Source organism: Heterocephalus glaber, unplaced genomic scaffold (genome assembly GCF_053883595.1).
Source record: "Heterocephalus glaber isolate CG9 unplaced genomic scaffold, H.glaber_assembly_v1.0 deba00001504, whole genome shotgun sequence".
Classification (NCBI taxonomy): domain Eukaryota; kingdom Metazoa; phylum Chordata; class Mammalia; order Rodentia; family Bathyergidae; genus Heterocephalus; species Heterocephalus glaber.
Window position 1 is genome coordinate 14,753,528 of NW_028258324.1, and position 18,009 is coordinate 14,771,536.

General features: G+C 45.9%; 1 protein-coding gene and 1 long non-coding RNA gene across 7 annotated transcripts in view; one reads left to right on the forward strand and one right to left on the reverse strand.

Annotated features, from left to right (window-relative positions):
• Window positions 1–293: 293 nt before the first annotated feature.
• On the reverse strand, window positions 294–8,974 carry LOC110346945 (uncharacterized). Its single transcript, XR_002391243.2, has 3 exons — window positions 8,851–8,974; window positions 8,186–8,319; window positions 294–7,700 (listed from the first exon to the last, which is right to left on the reverse strand). It is a non-coding gene; the product is annotated as an uncharacterized LOC110346945 (long non-coding RNA).
• Window positions 8,833–18,009, forward strand: part of Esyt3 (extended synaptotagmin 3) — a 48,588-nt gene continuing 39,411 nt past the window's right edge. For 3 of the 6 annotated variants that reach the window (XM_004834319.3, XM_087186213.1, XM_021248945.2), the window contains exon 1: window positions 8,858–9,363. In XM_004834319.3, coding sequence (XP_004834376.2) covers window positions 9,028–9,363 — 336 coding nt within the window. In that variant the 5' untranslated portion in view covers window positions 8,858–9,027. Of the gene's footprint in view, window positions 9,364–18,009 lie in introns of all 6 variants that reach the window. The other 3 variants (XM_087186212.1, XM_021248814.2, XM_021248955.2) reach the window with 2 other exon arrangements.

Sequence of the window (18,009 nt, forward strand, 5' to 3'; positions counted from 1 at the left end):
TACAGTAAGTCCCTGACTTCCAAACATTCAAGTTGTGATCTTTCATGGGTGTACTGTATAAGACTCACATTGTCAGCTTCCAAACAAATCTGAATTTTGAACAATTTTCCCAGGATGGAATTCATTCATAAGCCAGAGACTTACTACCCAGATAAATTTTCTGCCAAAGTATAACACATATTTCCTCTAGTCCAATGGCAAATGGAGTCCTTGTTTCAAACCTACTGAGCCTGGGATTTACTTTCCACATTCCTATCAGCATTTCAGTGTTCAGAGCTCTGACCAGTATCACATGTTCAGCACTACTTATAACATTCCAGGGCTTCTGTAGCTCACATCTCCAAATCTTTACAATTTTTTTCTTCAAACCAGTTCCAAAATCCAATTTTTTTTCTTGAAACCAGTTCCAAAGACTTCTGAACCACATGAACAGGTACAGTCACAGCAACAGTCCCATTTCTGGTACCAGTTTTATACATTAGTCACTTTCCCATCACTGGACAAAATACCTGACACCCACAATTTACAGGAGAAGAAGTTTATTTTTGCTTACAGTTTCAGTGGAATCAGTCCATCGTCAATTGGCTCCAAGGCAGAAATGGCATGGCAGAATGGCATAGTAAAGGAAAAGTATTCAACACAGGGCAACCAGAAAAGAGGGAGGAAGAGAAGGAGGGAGGAAGGGGAGGAGGGAGGGAGGGACAAGAATTCACTCTTTCAAGCCATGCCTTCAGTGACACAGTGTCCCCTCTCACCAAAGCCCACCTCCAAACACCAAACACCAAACATGAGACTTCTGGCGACATTTTAGATGTAAACCACAATATCAGGGGAAAAGAAGTAATGGCTCCAGTGTTCTAAGTACAGATTTGATAAGTGGGATATGAAGTTTTAGATGCAATGGTCTCAATGTTCTCATATATTTAATTTCTGGAGGTAATTTAATAACACTATAAGGTTTAGAGGAGGAAAAATATCAAATCATAATCCCACCACCCTAATTACTATGGGGAAGATTTAGGAGAGGAACATTCCAGGTAGAAGTAGCAATAAGATCAAAAAACTAGAGGCATGAATGAGCTTGACAAATTCCAGGAACAAAAAAGGCAGTGCTGAGGGCAACTTTTGCAGGATGTTGACAGGCCCTATGCTGGACATCTGCCTGTGGGTATCCATCCCATTCAAAAGCTTCCTTTCTCTGGTAATCCTCCCTCAAATACACTACCTTCCATAACCCTCCCCAAACACTCTAACCCAGGTGAGGCATGAGGTGTGGGCCTCGTGAGTGTGAAGAGCAAAAGGAGTGGTAGACACACCTGGATCTTCTCTCCAAGGAATTTAAAATTAAAACAGGGTCAAGGCATAATCTCTCAATCTGTGAGAAGTGTTCTCTAGACCTGAGTGCTGGGGGAAGGTTCTGTGCTCTGCAGGGATGAGGAGCAGAGTTCTGACAATTAACTTCCTGGTCTATTCACCCTGACAGCCAGCTACATTCTACCTGAAGTGGCAGGAGCTTTCCCTGTAGCTCAGTCATACATTAATGTTTCTTTAGCTTCTGCTGACCTGGGGTAATTGATAGAGGTGCTTTGAAGAAAGAGTTCTGTGCTCAAATATTCTGAGAAACACTAGGGTAAATACTGGGGGGGGGTTGTTGTTGTTGTTGTTGTTATTTATCACTGATTTTACTAGACTTTGGACTATTTAATGTATACAAAAACATAAAAAAAGCCCAGAGACCCACACATTACTGTTTTTTAATATAACAGTAATTGGATTACATCAAGATTTCATACATGGTAAAATATGGACCTTAAAATAATCAAAAATTTCCAAATTTATGTACTTGCTATATGTTAAGGTCAAAATATAAGTTAAGGATTTGTTTTTTTAGTTTTTTGGTTTTGTTTTGAATTTATATTAAATGTTTTATTTAAAGGCTGTAAACATGAAAAAAGAAGAACACAACACAGATTACATTATGATGACCAAGGCAGTGTTCTACATGACAAAAATCAAAACAAAGCAAATTTATACAGTAAATATACCAGTGCTGAACAAGTACTTGAAATTTAACCCAAGATATATATGCATAAAATGATCTGACTACAGGATTATGCAAAATAAATTTTTTAGAACACCAGAACGTCAACCATTCTGACTATAAACTGACTTATTCCCCTAAAGAGTATTTTGAGACACTTTCTATATGACATGAAAAGAACTGACATAACACTTAAATACTACAAAAATAGTTGAAAACATATTCTCTACAAAATATACAGCTAATACAGCTAATCTTATTACTTAAAAAATTGAAAAACAAAAGACCATCCTGAATAATGGTGAAAACCTCATCAAAGAAAAATGCTCATCATTTGGATATCATTGGCAGAAAACTGATAAGATTTTGTTGAGGGGAACAAGGAAGGTATCTAATGAAGTCATTCAGGTAAAATTTGTTCAGAAATGTTCATAAAGTTGTAAATTTCTGCTTGTAACATCTTAAAATATTATACCATGAACACACTTTCTACCATTTTACTGGAGGACAAAAGAATATCTTGAAGAAAGTATTTCTCAAAATGAGGTTCAAAAGCCCAAAAGAAGTCTAATGTGGGGTCAGTGATAAACATGGTAAACAAACACCCTGGGTGGTTATTCTACATTCTGAAATGCCCTACGGAAAAGAGCAACACTTAAAAGCAAGATCATAAACATATTTCTTACATGTTAGAATTCTCTATAAGTTTATGTTGTGAATACTGCTTTTTGTTTTCAAGTTCCAGGCATTAAAAGAAACATACATTCCTCAGAAATGAACATGTGAATGTCTATAAACATTTTCCTTTGATGTTTTCATTAGTTTCAAATTAAGTTATATGAAGAAAAGACAATACATGCCTATAATCCCTGGAAAAGCAATATTTCTCATGAAATGGGGCATCTGAAAAAGATCAAAAGATAATTTATCAAATGTTTACAAATTCCAAACTGTTCTAAATTCAAAACCAGATCATTAACTAAAATTAAATTAAACTAAGATTGTACCATTATAACTTATTTACATTTAGATGATGATGGTTACCTTTCAAATCCTTGGCATAAAAATGATACTAAAACAGAAGGATGAGATATATATATATATATATATAGCCTCCTAATTTTAGTTAATAATCCAGTCTCAAATTCAGAATGATTCAAAATTTGTAAACATTTAAGAAACTATCCTTCAACCACTTCCAGATGCCCCATTTCATGAGAACTACTACCCCTCCAAAGCCTGCAGTCATGTATTGTATTTTCTTCATATAAAAAAGATACAAGTATATGTGTTTTTATTTAAAATTATTGCTATTTTTTGGATTTTCCTGAAGACTACATAAACTGAGCCCAAAAGGTACAGGTAATGTGGTTGGACAGAAACTAGCATAGGTAAGATATTTTACTGAAAAGACAAATTGTTTTCTTGTATCATAAGTAAAAAGAAAAAATATTAGGCATTATGTCCCACTCAACAAATGGAATGTATATACAAATGTGGCTAACAAGTGATTGCCTCATTGTTATTTAAATCAGTTCATAAAAATCTAATCTATGAAGAAAAAATTCCACATTCTCTACTATAGACTATAAGGATCAAGTATTACATTTAAATATAACTTCAAAACAATAAATTAAAATTAGCTTCCAGACAATTCTAAAATGGTTAATTCTATCCAGTCTGGTAACAAGTTTTTCCAAGCATTAAATGGTAACATAAGCAAAATGCATAGTTGAAAAATGAGGATCAGACCCCATCTTCTTTATACAGAGTAAGACGATTGATATACTCAAAACCTGCAAATTCATATCCATCAAGTTTGCTCACGATGTCATTATCATCTGCGGTGAGCTGGACAGGTTCATTAGTAAATTCAGGATCAAAGTTATCCAAACTGAATCCCTCAGAGATGTTTGGTTTAAAGGGAGGCACCACCTGCTTTCGCTCCATCATGTCCCAGTCCACATTTTGAAAGAATGGATGCTCCTGAACATCAGCACAGCCCTTGTGAGGATGACAGCCCAGTCATTCTTTTAGGTCCCTGTTCAGAAAACTCTCTAGGACACTTGCAGCTTGTACAGACAATGAGGTATGAAAATGTCTCTTTCCAAAATTACTTGCAAGACATACTTGATTAAGTTTTCATAAGGGTTATCAGAGCTTTCATCAAGATGGAATGGAGACTCTCTGATCATCATCACATACATCAGTACTCCAAGATTCCACCAGTCCACCCTGAAACTGTAATCTTCCCCTCTTATAATTTCTGGAGCCATGAAATTAGGAGTGCCACAGAAAATGCTGGTTGTATCTCCTGGCTATAAGCCTTCCTTACACAAGCAATAATTGGTGAGTTTAATATGCCCTTCTGAGTCCAGTAATACATTTTCCAATTTTAAATTTCTTTAAAGTATTCCTTGCTGATGAAGATAGTTGACTGCTAAATTGATTTCTGCAGAATAAAATCTGACATGTTCTTCAGGAAGCATTCTTTGTTGATGCACATGAAACAGTAGATTGCCCCCATTGACATAGTCTAGAACAAGGAACAGTCTACTTTCTGTCTGGAACCAAGCATGCAGTGCAACTAGAAAAGGACAGTTAGATGCCCACTGTAGAATGCGCTTCTCTCTCTGTACCTGATCAAAGTTGACATTCTCTTTTTTCCCTGCTTTCATTGCATACATATGGTTTGATTTTTTTCAGTTGGACTAACAGTACTTTCCCATAACTTCCTCTGCCAATCACTTGGAGCAAATCAAAGTCCTCAAGACCTAAACCAGATGAAGCTTTGCCACTTTCCCTGGTGTTCCCTGGCTCATTCTCTTCATCAACTTTCTCTAAAGCCTCATGAGTTGAAAGGTTATGTGGGATTGCTATGTGTGCAGGGTCTGAAGCCATGGAGGATGGATCGACTGGCACCATGTTCTCTGATGGTAAAGAATGCTGCCCACATTCAATTATGACAGGTTTGTGGCACTTCTTGTGAACCAAGAGTTTACAGTTGGTGCACTTATACACCTGGTGGCCAAGTCCCCCTACTCGGTCTGTGCAGACAGCACAGCGAGCTCGCCTGCTGAAGCGTTTGGCCTGGACAGTGTGGCCATTCACATAATACAGCTTTCCCCAGCAGCCTGCAGCTCTGTGGTGGATGGATTTCTCTTCTCCTGGACAGACACTTTAGGATGTTCTGGTATACAGGGCGATGAATGAATTAAGAACTCAGAATCTTCCTTTAGCTCAGAAAGCCTGATGGCCTCTTCTAACTCCAACTGATGTGACGCAGTATATGGGTCTCCTTCCTCCTCTACCCAGTGTGTGGTGAAAAGCTGTTTATTGTCCAAACACCACACATCTCAATCTTTATCACACAGGCCCTCAAAGGAGATAGAATTCTCAAGAGACCTTGTCATGATGTCTCCTCCCCAAATCAGGGTCAGTCGAGTAGAGGTGTGGGTGGTGGAGGTGCCCGGGAAGAAGGGACCATAGATGGGTTGGCTGCCCAGGGAAACAGGCAGGCAGGGCTTAGAGAAGGAGAGTGACCTGACTGCCTGCAGGGACCACACTGGCTGGGATTCTGCAAGGCTCTCTGTGAAGTTGTTTCTAGTAGTGGCGGCCAGGCCTGGATGGATGTACACCAGGCTTCTCAGTGTCTCTTGGGGGCCGGTGGCTGTGACTTTGGTCTCCACCCCCCTGGACTTTGACTCTCTAGGTTTTCTGTGCCCAGCTCTGGGGAGACCTGCCCAGAGCTACTGGGTGTTTCTGGGCCTGTTGATACTTGTCCCCCGCTCTTCCCAGTTTCTGTGCTGTTGGTATTTGGGCTTAGGGAGACTTCCCTGGGGTACCTTGATTTTGGTAGGTCACTGGTGGTCACTCCCGGGGGGACCATCCCTGGGGTGTCTGTGACAGTTGTGCAGCATCTGGATGGAGTAAGCCATCTTCTCAATCTTTCACAGATACTTTCTCTACCTGGGGTCCTAAGGCTACAGCCTCTAGAAGTGGAGAAGCAGCTCAGCATGTTACCTGTTGACTGTCTCCGGCCAAGTGAGCTTGGGAGATGGCTGTTACTAGATTGTGACACCCATTAACAAAGGTTCCAAGTTCTGTTTGGAGATGTTGCCAAGGAAGTGAGCTCATGTCTTGGGGGTACCATGACCAGAGTCACCATGTAATAGAAAAGCCTATAGCCCTGTAGGGATAGAGACCCCTAGGCCCCCTCTCCCCTAGGGAGAGATGAGCCCCTCCCCAAAGGAGTTCAGATAGCTGGCAGAACAGGCTTAACCACCCATAAAAAGCTGACAGTCTGCTGAGGTTGTACCTCCTCTTCATGCTGTACCCTGCAAAGCTTGGTTTGCTAAGATCAAAAGAAAAAAGAATCTTGGCCCTAAGATGTAAAGGGCCCCTGAAAAGACCCTTCCCTGTTGTCCCTAGTAATAAGCTAAGTTAATCATAACCAAACAAGTAGGGGTGCCCTCAACCCAGAGGCAGGATAGGCCCCACCTACTAGAAAACCAGCATTTTGAGCCCCCCTGCAATGGTGGCTCCATTTCGGGCACCCCTGCCTATCTCTCTGTGAGAAGGCAGCTGTACGCTTGCATTCTTGCTGAATAAAAGAACAACTTTGCTTCTAAGCTTTTGGTCTCTATGTGATTCTTCCACAGCCTTCTGTGTCATCAGGAGTCAGGCCTGGGACTGTGGGGACTCTCCCCCTGTCTCCACCTGTGACAGCCATTTTTTCTTCATGATAAATCAGTGGCCACTTATTTTGTTATTTTTATCTAAATATCCATGAATATTTTTATCTATTTATCATCTATCTGTTAGTTTTTCACTTTTGCATTACTGGAGCTTGTACTCTACATCTCCTCAGTGAACTATATCCTCACACATTTTACTTTAGATACCCACTAAGGGTATCTGAGCACCTGTGTGTGGTGGCAGGAACGACATGGTCTCCTGCTGCAGCAGGTGTGTTCGTCGAGGGGGGGGGTACCTTCTGGTGCATGGCTGGGATTCATTGGCCCCTCTCAGCAATGACACCAGTCCCTGAAGGTCAAGAACAAAAAGCTGGAGGAGAGTGTAGAGCCCAGTGGCTCCGGTGGCAGTAAATAAGTCACTGAGACAGAGGGTGCTGGATGAGCTCAAGCGCTACTACCACTGCTTCGGTCTGCTGTGGGAAAGTTAAGGTTTTGGTAACTTGATAATTACGGTAGTACATTGGTTCACGGACTTAATTTTTTCCAGAATTTTGGTTGCAAACCAAATTGGAGTTCATAGAGTCCATAATCAGCCAACTCCAAGGCAGGGATGACAAACAGATATGGCAGAGCAGAAACAACATGGGGCACACAGGCAGCAAAGGTAACAAGAGCTAGGGTAAATACTGTTTAACTAGAGCTTTTATCTTCAAGATTTTTCAGAGGCTTTAACAGGATTTGTATGCTCTAAAAAGGAACTCAGTTGAGCAGCAATTCTTACATTGATTTCTCAGGCCAGCATCACAGGATGTTAAATTGGGAAATTTTCAAACTCTTTTGGCTGAGTCCTGGAAGGCCAAGAACAGTTGAGAATGGAGGTATTCTGACTGCCAGGACTACTCAGTTATTGAGAATTCTAATTGTAGCAAACAGTTTTATCCAGGAGAGAGAATGAGAGAGACCTGAGGGGCAGACAGAAAGAGAATACAGTTATCATTTGATTGCTTTCCATGGGGCCCAGCCTTTCAATAAAACTGTTGAAAGAGTATAAAATCACTCCAAATCATGCAGTACACCTGCTGGCTCCAAAGCACATTCTGGTAATTGATGTGACCTCTCATATGAGCTACCTACATTGTGTGCCATCCACAAGATGAATTACTATCTTGTTATGTTTTAGATCTAAAATGTTCCCTAAAAGTCTCATGTGTTCAGAGATGGGGCTTTTGGAAGGAGATTGGATCCTAGGGATGCTATACTTATCAATGGCTTGATCCATTGATAACTTCATTGATGAATATCCTGATCTGAGGTGGTACCGGATTGGGGAATGTGACTTGAAAGGTGTATTCTTGTGGGTGTTGTGTGTTTTGTCCCAATGGTAGGAAAGTGACTAATACATAGCTGAACTTAGAGATTCAGAGCTCCACTTGCTCTGAGCACTCACTAGAGTTAGACAGACTTCTTGGGCTTCACTGGACTCCCAAGCACCTCATAAGCTTGTGGCTCATTCACAGGTCACTTGCCCTTACCGGAGACCCACAGAGGAGCAGGGCCGGCTGGACCTAGGAAGCACCCTGTCTGATGAAGCAGAAAATGAACACCCAAATTAATGCCCCCCCCAGAGAGGGCGGGGAGAGTGGGGCAGATAGTATTGGGTGCCTACGGGGGGCCCTGAGCTCAGCTTGCCTATGTTAGGGGCTAAGTTCAGGCTTTATAGATGCCAAAACGAGTAGTGTTGCAGGCTCTGAGGGGCACCTGGTGCGCCTAGATGCAAGGACAGGTCCACGATGGAAGGCCCGGCAGGTGAGCGGAGGGCCTCAAATGCTCTGCTAGAAGTCCAGACTCGATTGGGTGTAGGAAACAGGATTTCGGTGATGTTTTTCCATCATACACAGGCCTCGGTGTGTCATAAACTGCCTGGGGCAGCACTTAGTTCACTCCAAGTGGCTACTGCACTCCTGCTGCTGATAGGCGGGACTCTGGAGTTCCAGAACACTGAAGCCGCCCAGTCCTTGGCTGCCTAGCCCCTCCCCTTTCACCTGGTCGGGCCCTCTTGGGCGGAGACTTCCGGACTTCCCCACTCCCAGCTGCGGGCCCCGCCCCACTCACAGTTTTCACGCGCGCCGAGCTCTGCACGCGAAGAGGGGCTAGTGAGCCCTGGCAGGGCCGGAGGGGCTCGGCAGTCCGGTCCTCGAGCTTGGAGGACAGATGTGCCCAGGTGTCGTCGGGACGTGCAGGTCTGAGCTCGGATGAAGTTCTTGGAGAGGGCAAGACGGCGGTGACGAGATGTCTGTGGAGGAGCCCTGCCTCCCTAGTGCGCCCAGAACCCCCGTCGCACGGGGAGCCCAGCGCTCGCCTGGCCCCGAGCTGCGCCTGACTAGCCAGCTACTGCCGGAACTCTATACCTTCGTGGTACGCGTGCTGTTCTACCTGGCGCCCGTCTACCTGGCCGGCTACCTGGGGTTCAGCATACTCTGGGTGCTGCTCGGCGTCCTGCTTTGGATGTGGTGGCGCCGGAACCGCCGAGGGAAGCTCGGGCGCCTGGAGGCCGCTTTCGAGTTCCTCAACAACGAGCGCCAGTTCATCAGCCGCGAGCTGCGGGGCCAGCACCTGCCGGCCTGGGTGAGCGGAGCCCGGCGGGGTCGCGGGGGGCGGTGCGGATCGCGGTTCGGAAGAACCTGCGGTGCGCTGGGAAGCCGGGGCGCTCAGATCGAGGGAGGCGGGAGCTTCGCGACCGCACACCTGTTTCCCGCCTGGCGCGCGGGCTCTAGGGCGGTGACCCTCCCCTTGTCGCAGCAATGGGAGCGGAGATCCTGGGTCTCACTTAAGGCCCAGAGCCCGAGTGAAGTCATAGGCGGGCCACACCCAGGAGAAAAACAAGGACGCCAGGGACTCCACAAAGTTACTTGTGAGGGAAACGGAAGGAACTTATTTCACTGCCTGTAGATTCAGAAGATGAACGCAGGGCACAAAATAGAAATGGATAAACACAGCAAGGCCGAAACAGCGGGCTCTGGTTGCCGTCGGCTGAGGGCGGGGTGGGGGCGGGGCTGGGCAGAGTGGGTGGCAAAGGGGACGCAGCTGCGCGCGGTGGGGATGCGCGGGCAGGAGCCTCACATTCCAACCACAAACTCACCTCTTGGTGTCAAGGGCAGGGCCGGACGACGGTTTCTTCAAATGCTCCTGGTCCTGAGCATCGCCTGGCTCACTTAAAAGCAAGGTCTGAGCCCACCACACAACTCCCAGGAGTGGGACCGAGGCACCCTGGGTGATTCTTAAAATCAGGAGAGTTTGGCGAAGGCTGGCAAAAGGAGGGTTTCGGGTTTCAGGGACTGGCTTGTGACAAACTTGCCCCTCTGTGCTGGGGGAACACTTTCTCAGGGCTTTCCCAGTGCGCTCCTGCTCACAGGGGAAGATCCCAGAGGCCCCCAGACCCCTCATGTCCTCTCGCTGTGTGTGGCCTGTACTCTAAAATCCACTGGGCCATAGGTTCATCACACCTGCCTGTCATAATGGCCTCCGAAGTGGAGCGATAAAGGCTATTTATGTTTAACTTAAAAGAGAGAAAGTAAGCCTTTCTGAATTTAGTTTGGTAGGGCTGTCAAAACAAAGTATAGAGCCGGGGATTTAGCTCAGTGGTTTCGCTGCCTGCTGCGAAAGCGCAAGGACTGGAGTTCGATCCCCGGTACCAAAAAAACCAAAAAACCAAAACAAACAAACAAAAAACAAAGTATAGACTGGATGACTTAAACAACAGAAATGTATTACCCCTCATTCTGGAGGCAGTTAATCCAAGATCGAAGTGTCTGCAGGTTCCTTTCTTCTGAGGTCTCTCTACTCCTTCTCTCTGTGTCTTCCCATCATTCTCCCTCTGAATATCTGTCCACTTTTCCTCTTATAAGTACAACAGTCATACTGGACTAAGGTCTATTCGAATGGCCTTATTTTAACTTAATTACATCTTCAAAGACTATCTCCAAATACAGCCATATACTGAAGTCCTGGAGGTCAAAACATATGAATTTGAAGGAGACACAACTCAGCCCATAATACTTACTGATATTTAATATATGGCTTGACAGTAGAGCTTTGTAAATAGGGTTATTTATATTAGGAATGAGGGGGCCAAAGAGTGGTAAGGTTGCACAATGAAAAATTGTAGCGATCACTTTGCTGGGGCAGCTGTCATGGGACAGCCCCCCTCCCCTGAAACATTTCAATTTAAGCACAAAAGAAATTTCATCCGAAGGGATCTCATTCATTCTGGTGGTTCTGTGTGGTTTGTCATACTGAAAGGTATGGGCCCAGAGAGCAGACCTGACTTGTCCTTAGCCCTTACTCAATGCTGAGGGAGCCCAGGTCACCTGTCAGATCTATGTTGTGACCTGTTGTGGCTTCAGTCGATGAGGGTGGGCCCATGTTTTTCTCCCTTTCCTGTATTATGGATGCCTTCAGGCACTTAGCTGTTTGAAAGAAGCAATGTTTTTGAAACTGGACCAAGAATCTTATAGGGGCACTGGTATTCACATGTACACACAGAGACAGGTCTGGCTTCTGTTGGGGCAAGGGACCCTAGGAGCAACACAGACATAGCCAGCAGGAGCTCAGCTTAAACACAAGACACTCCTTGGGTGCCTCACCCCATAGTCCATACCCCAGGTCTGACCTTGTGTGGGAAGACACACAGGAAGGTGATAGTGTCTTTCTACCAAGAGGCCAGTCTCAGGTGAGAGACAGATGCATAATTGGCAATTGCCATAGAGGGCTGAGGGAAGTCGGAGACAGGAGCCTGAATAGGGTCCTCAGGTCCAGTGGTGGTGGTGTCAAAAGCCTGGTGAAGGATACCGTATCTGATTCCTATATCACATTATCCCCAGACTATAGACTCCCACCTCTTGACAGGGTCTTTGAAAGGGCTTGGCCTCAGTTTGGGATTTCCAGTCTTGGCAGGCCAATCAGGAGGGCCAGGGCTGGGGTCACCTTTTAGACTGAGGCAGTGGTGCTGTGCAGGGCATTCTAGGCCAAGGGAGGCTGTGAGCACAGCATGGAGGCATGGGCTGGCCACTCTGAGGGAGCACTGTGTCCTTGGGCTGGCTGATGTGTGTGGTAGGGGTGGATGGATAGGGCCAAGTTGAGGCAGGTGTGATGGAGGGTGGGCTGATTCTGATCCTGTGGGAGGTTTTCAAAGACCCTGCAGAAAGCAGCATGTAGAGGGAGGAGTAAGTTAAGAGGAGAGACGTCAACTTGGAAAATGATTTGAACTAACATGGTAGTAGTGGGGACCAGCAGGAGGAGATGAGGGATGTGTGGGACTGGGACTCTACATGTTTGGTAGCCTCTAGAGTGAGGTGAAGGAAGGATCCAGGGGTCTTTCCGGGTCCTTTCTGGTTTGGGGTGCTGGGTGTCCATTACTGTGCTTGGGGTTCCTGAATGTGAAGCATTCCTGGTGAGGGTGGTTATCTGTGTGCACCTGGAAAGAACACACAACCAGACCCAACTGTGAGCTTTTTGATCTGCCTTGTGAAAGTTTCTGAGCCTGGGAGAATAGGGAAAACCTGGAGCCTGCTTGGTATAATTCTCCTCCCTTCCTCTCTACGTCCTTAGAAACACATACTGTTTATGAAGGCAAAGATGGATAAGGCACTTTCCCAAGATCATGGACCACAAATAAAGGGTTATCTTTATCATTACATGCTGACTTTTTAGCATGCCTTCCCTCTTTTGAAATCTGATTTCCTTATATGGAAGAGGGAACAATGGCTTGTGACCTGCTTTGATATCAAGGATGTATTTTTAAAAGCTACCAGATGGCAAATTAACAGTGGGAGAGACTGAAGAAAAGTTGAAGGACTCTTGTGTGGCTCCCACACTCTGAACTGCCTTGCACAGTTGGGCAAGTTGTCTCCTGTACGGTAGCACCCTGTGAGGGTGAGGTTGGATATCAACCCCCACTGCTGCTTGTCAATCCATGTGCTGCTTGAAAGGGGCACCTTTCCCCAATTTACACCAAGTTCCCATGATTGGGTGGAGGCTGAGGCCAGCCTAGGCTGGAATGGAGATACCATCCCTCTCCCCTGCCAGGCTATGGCTCCCATGTCAGCTTTCAGTCATGCCCTCCTTTCTTGCCCAGTCTTAGATTTTTCTCAACACTGCTGCAAGCTGCTGCCTCCAGGGTGTCAGAAAGATTGCTTTTCCTTTCTGGCCTGTTTTTCTACCCAGACAAGGAGATTAGGCTGGTTGGTCTTTCAGAACTATCTCAGCTCTGCTCTCTGAGCTCTAGTCAAACTTCAGACTGTCCTGCTCCTCTTTCAGACTCCCTTCCAGGGGGTAAAGAACTAAAAAAGTGGCCATGAGCAAGCCTCCTGTGGATGCCTTTGACCTGTGAACGTGGCCTGGTCACATCGAAAAGAGCTAGAGGGACACTGTTCCTCACCCTCTGCAAAGAATAGCTGCATGTTTACATAAGTGTGCCTCCCGGCACCATTTTTAGAGATATTTTTGAAGGACTTAAAAGCTACCTCAGTAAGCTGTCCTTGTTAAGGGTGGGAACCATGCCACACAGTGACAAGCTGCAGACCTTGATATTACTCGTTGAGCTGTGGGCCTTGGTGAGCCACTGAAGCTCTCAGTTTCCACATGCAGTTGTGGTGAGTTGAATGTTGATGAGCCACTGAGACATGAGTGCTTACTTGGTGGGGTCTGTCACTTTTGAGGAGGCCTCAGTTTTCCAGGCCTCCCGATGCTACCTTTTCCCATTTATTATAACACTAATGGTCAAGTATCTCAGCAGCAAATGCATCTTTTGGGAGCTGACTGTAGAGGGCTGAGGGCAGAGCAAGTAGAGGGCTTCACAGAGCCCCTCAGTGAAATGCCACTTGCCTGGGCCTGCTCCATGCTTCCAGAATTTGAGCTGTGGTGGTCCACTGAGTGCTTCCTTGCTGACAACTTGAGCTGAGCCTTCCGGCTCTGGGCCCCTTGAGACTCTTGTGGTAACCATGCTGGCTGACTGCCTCAGCTGCCTCCCATACCACAGAATTGTCCTTTACTGATTGGTTCATTCCCGTGTTGTTCACTGAGCCATTCATCAGTGCACCAATTGGATGATTGGTTTATCAGAAACAGTATTTATTTTGCTCTTGCTGTGTCTAAGCTGGTGTGAGGAGGGAAGTTTGGTGAACAACTTCCTTGGCTCCGGGTCAGTTGGGGTGTGGGGTGGCTGAGGGCCAGTTGGTAGGAAAATAGCTTGAGGCAGCTTAGAGAGGGGAAAGAACTGTCAGAAAGTTGGCATTTTGTCGGTCTGTGATCTGGGATCTAGCAGGGCTTGCTGTCCTGCCAGCTGACAGTCCATTGGCAGCTTTGTTGGGGACAGTCAGCCCTCCTGCATTTGCTGGCAGATGGTGCCAATGTGACGTGGGCCTGGGTGTGAACGTGGAGACTGGTGGGTGTTCACTGAGAGATGCCCCTCTCTAGGGTTCTGACTGCTCTCTGAAGATGAAGTTTTAGGAGATGCTCTAGAGATCCTTTTTTTTTTTTCTTTCCAGTATCGGGGATCGAACTCTGGACCTTGAGCTTGCAAGGCAGGCATGCCACCACTGAGCTAACTCCCTGGCCCTTCTAGAGATCCTTTTGAGTCATAGGAGTCCACTATCCTTAACCAGTCCTAAGTCAGTTTTTCTGTGGTGCTAAACATCCCATAAGACTCATTCCCCAGTCTTTCTTACCCACACCCCATCTAACTGGGTGTGGGATGGGGATGCTGGCCAAGTCGAGCACATGGAGAAGATGAACCATTTATACAAAGAAGTGGACGTTCCAGGGCTGTGGCAGTATCCTGAAATTATCCCCTTAAGCCTTCCCGAGAGCCACTTGGGTTGGCTGCCTTGCTAGTGCTGAGGGTCTGGCATTCTTTCTGTGAGTGGAACAGATGATTTTACACCCCAAGTTCTCATGGTCTGTCCTGTACTGATGCTTGTGTTAGAGGAATTGAATGCTGTGATAACTCTGAGCTGTCACTGAGTACTCTCAAATAAGCTCAAAAAGCTTAATCCTTTGGGCTAGTGCTGTGGAACCTGGTTTTACACATCAGTACTAGTTGGGAGTCACTTGGAATTGGGGGAAACTTCTTACCCTTGAGGTCCCTGCAGCTCTGGGAGGTCATTCAAGTTGGCTTGGCATCAGACCTCTCCTCAGGAAGGAAGAGGCAAGCAGGTTTTTAGTTATGCCGTTGGGTTTCTGCCCCATGTCTTAGTGATGATTTATGGATTTATCATGTCTTGGGCCAGAATTGGGCAATAAGAGTGACAGAGTATGGGCTTCCCTTCAAGCCCAACACAGGGATCTTAGGCATCTATGTGTTCATTCCTTTACTCAGCCGGGAAGCATGTGTGGAGGTTTGTGATGTGGGAGGCACATTTTTTCAGGTGGGGCCATAAACATGAGTGACACTGTCCTTCGAGGACCTGGCAAGTAGGATGGGGATTCAGGCCCATGAAAACACTTTTCTGAGGCAGCATGAACAGTCCTAGGAGGTGGCAGTTTGAGAGGCTGAACAGCTTGGGGAGGACACCTAACCCAGGCTGGAAGTGACCTGGGAAGCCTTCTTGGAAGAAGAGGGACTGTGGGGTTGTGGCTGTGGTATGGGTAGGGGCTGTGGGTCCCAAGCTTTCCATAGGTTACTGGACCTCACTATTTCTCTTACGGTCTGCAGATTCCAGGACAGCAGTTCACAGCACCCAAACTCCCCTGCCCATCACCTCATGTACAAGTGCTCAAACTTTCTAGGACAGGAGTGTCCAGAGCAACCTTTCCTGTAAGCCAGGTGTCTCGACCTGAGTGATTGGGAGGATCAAGGCCAAGAGTGGAGACAGTCCTGTCCTTTGCCTGTGCTGCAGCTCCTCCCCAGTGGACAAGTTGTAGAGAGCTGACCACTGGCTTTCTTTAACAGCTGGCTCAGAGCCTGGGTAGCAGCAGAGGTGGATTTCTGTGGGATGTGCCCAGTGACTAGAGGAGCCTTTGGGAAGTGCACATTGGCCCCCTGATGACCTGTGAGGGTTACAACCCAGCTACATTGGGGATCAAGGGCCTGGAATGTGCCCTTCCTTTCCTCTTCACTGTCCTCTCCCAGCCCTCCATCAGAGTTCCCTCTCCCAGAAAGTCCCAGGATTTTTTTTTTTTAAGTAGTAAGTGGCTATGTTTATTGAAGATCACAGGAAAGGTAGCAGCAGCGATAGGAAAAGGGGAAAAGAGCAGTTCCAGGATTTCTAGACTCTGGGACCCTGGAGCTTACAGCACAAACTGTTGACATGTGGTTCAGGCCTTTGGCTTCCTTCCCTTCTTCTCCTCAGTCAATACTCAGGAGAGGTTTGAGATAGGTTTCTGCCCTGTTGGGACTTATGATAGGGACAAAGCAACATTGCAGTTTTCTTTTTACATGCCCTGTACTTCAAGCCAAAGATAAAAGCCTTGATGTCCTCAGATCACACAGGGACCAAGGGCCCAGGTCCTGCAAGTCCTACCTGTGCAGGAAGGCAGGGCCACTCCTGCCCAAGAAGCCCCATGCCAGTGTGGCATGAGTCGTGTGTCCATGAACCATGTGGCGCAACAAGCCAGGAAACTTCCCTGGCCCACAGGATGTCTCAGAACCCCAGACCTCAGAACACCATTCCCATTCCTCCGTCCATGTTGTATTTCTTTTCTTTTTTTTTTTTTAACATAACTACTTATAAACTGATTAAAATTTTGGCTTTTCTCATCATAAAAGTAGTGCTTTACCCTTGTAGAAAATTTAGAAATGGCCTAAAAGACAAAGTGGGAAGGAGCACTTATGATGCTTCTACCCAGACATGCGTGGTTATATTTGAGTGTACTTCCTGAACATAGAAGGTGTGTGAAAACTGTTTTATTTTTAAACTTGTACGTTCCCTCCCCCTCTTTTTTTTTTTTTAACATTCCTCACATTATATTACAAACATTTACCAAATATATTTTTAAGGACAATGATATCCTTGATATGAACATACCATAAGTCAGTTAACCCTTTCTTTAACATTGATTTCAGTTATTTCCAAGTATTCCCTCCCCGCGCCTAGCTGAGGTGGGTGCGCCGCCTGTATCTGTCTGGAATTCCTCCTCCTCATATGCTAGGCTGGGTCTGCTGACTCGTCCTGTGGGGCCTTCTGCTCAGGCGCCCACAGAGCCCTGAGCTCGCATCTCTTATCACACACCCTCTCATACTGATTCGTACCTACTGGTTTGTATGTCTCACTTTTCTTCCAGACTGACTATACTTTTAAGGCAGGGCATGGTTCTTGCTCATTTCTGTACCCTCAGTTCCTAGCACAGTGCCTAGTGCATAGTTGGACCTCACTAATGCTGAATGAATGGTGCAGTGAACGTCTACTATGTAAATCTTCGTTCATGTTTTTCAATTTCCATAGTACAGATTACTGAAAGTTAAACTGAAACATCAATGCTTATAACATTTTACAGACATTTAAAAGACTCCTGTGGTCTTACCAGCCCTGAATATTATTACTTTTGGACCTTTGTTAGTTTGATAAGCAAGAAGAAAAGTTTTCTTAACCCTTAGGCATTATGAAACCTAACCAGATCATTGAACTCTCTGACAACTTACCATTATCCCTCAGTCCCTGCTAACTCTGTAGTGCACCCAAGTGTCCCCTAGTGCTCTGAACTCTTGTTCCTTTCTGAAAGGTGTCAGGCTCCTAGGCCTCAGTGTTCTCATCTTGGTGACCTCGAATTTCCTCTGTTCAGTGTTCTGCCTGGTCCCACTGATTTTGGTAGTTTGCCAAGGAGGTGTGTCGCTAAGAAGCCTGTGGATTATAAACAATGCTAGACAGCTTAACAAAGCAATTATTTCAGCACTTTTAGCAGGGTAATTTAAAACAGAAAAGATTTTAAAAGCAGTTTTCAGCTAAGCATGGTGGTGCACACCTATAATCCCAGCACTTGGGAGACTGAGGCAGGAAGATCACTGCAAGTTCTAGGCCAGCCTGAGCTACAAAGCAAAACCTTCTTTCAAAAAACCAAATGAGAACCTGGTATATTGGCACACATTTGTAATCCCAGCACTTGGGAGGCTGAGGCAGGAGGATTGCTACAGGTTTGAGCCAGCCTGGGTTACATAGTAAGTTCAGGGCCAGCCTGGACTACAGAGCAAGACCCTGTCTCAAAAAATAACAAAAAAACCCCACCAAAACCAAAAAAATCAGATGGACGCATGCATGTGTGCAGTTTTCATGGTTAAAT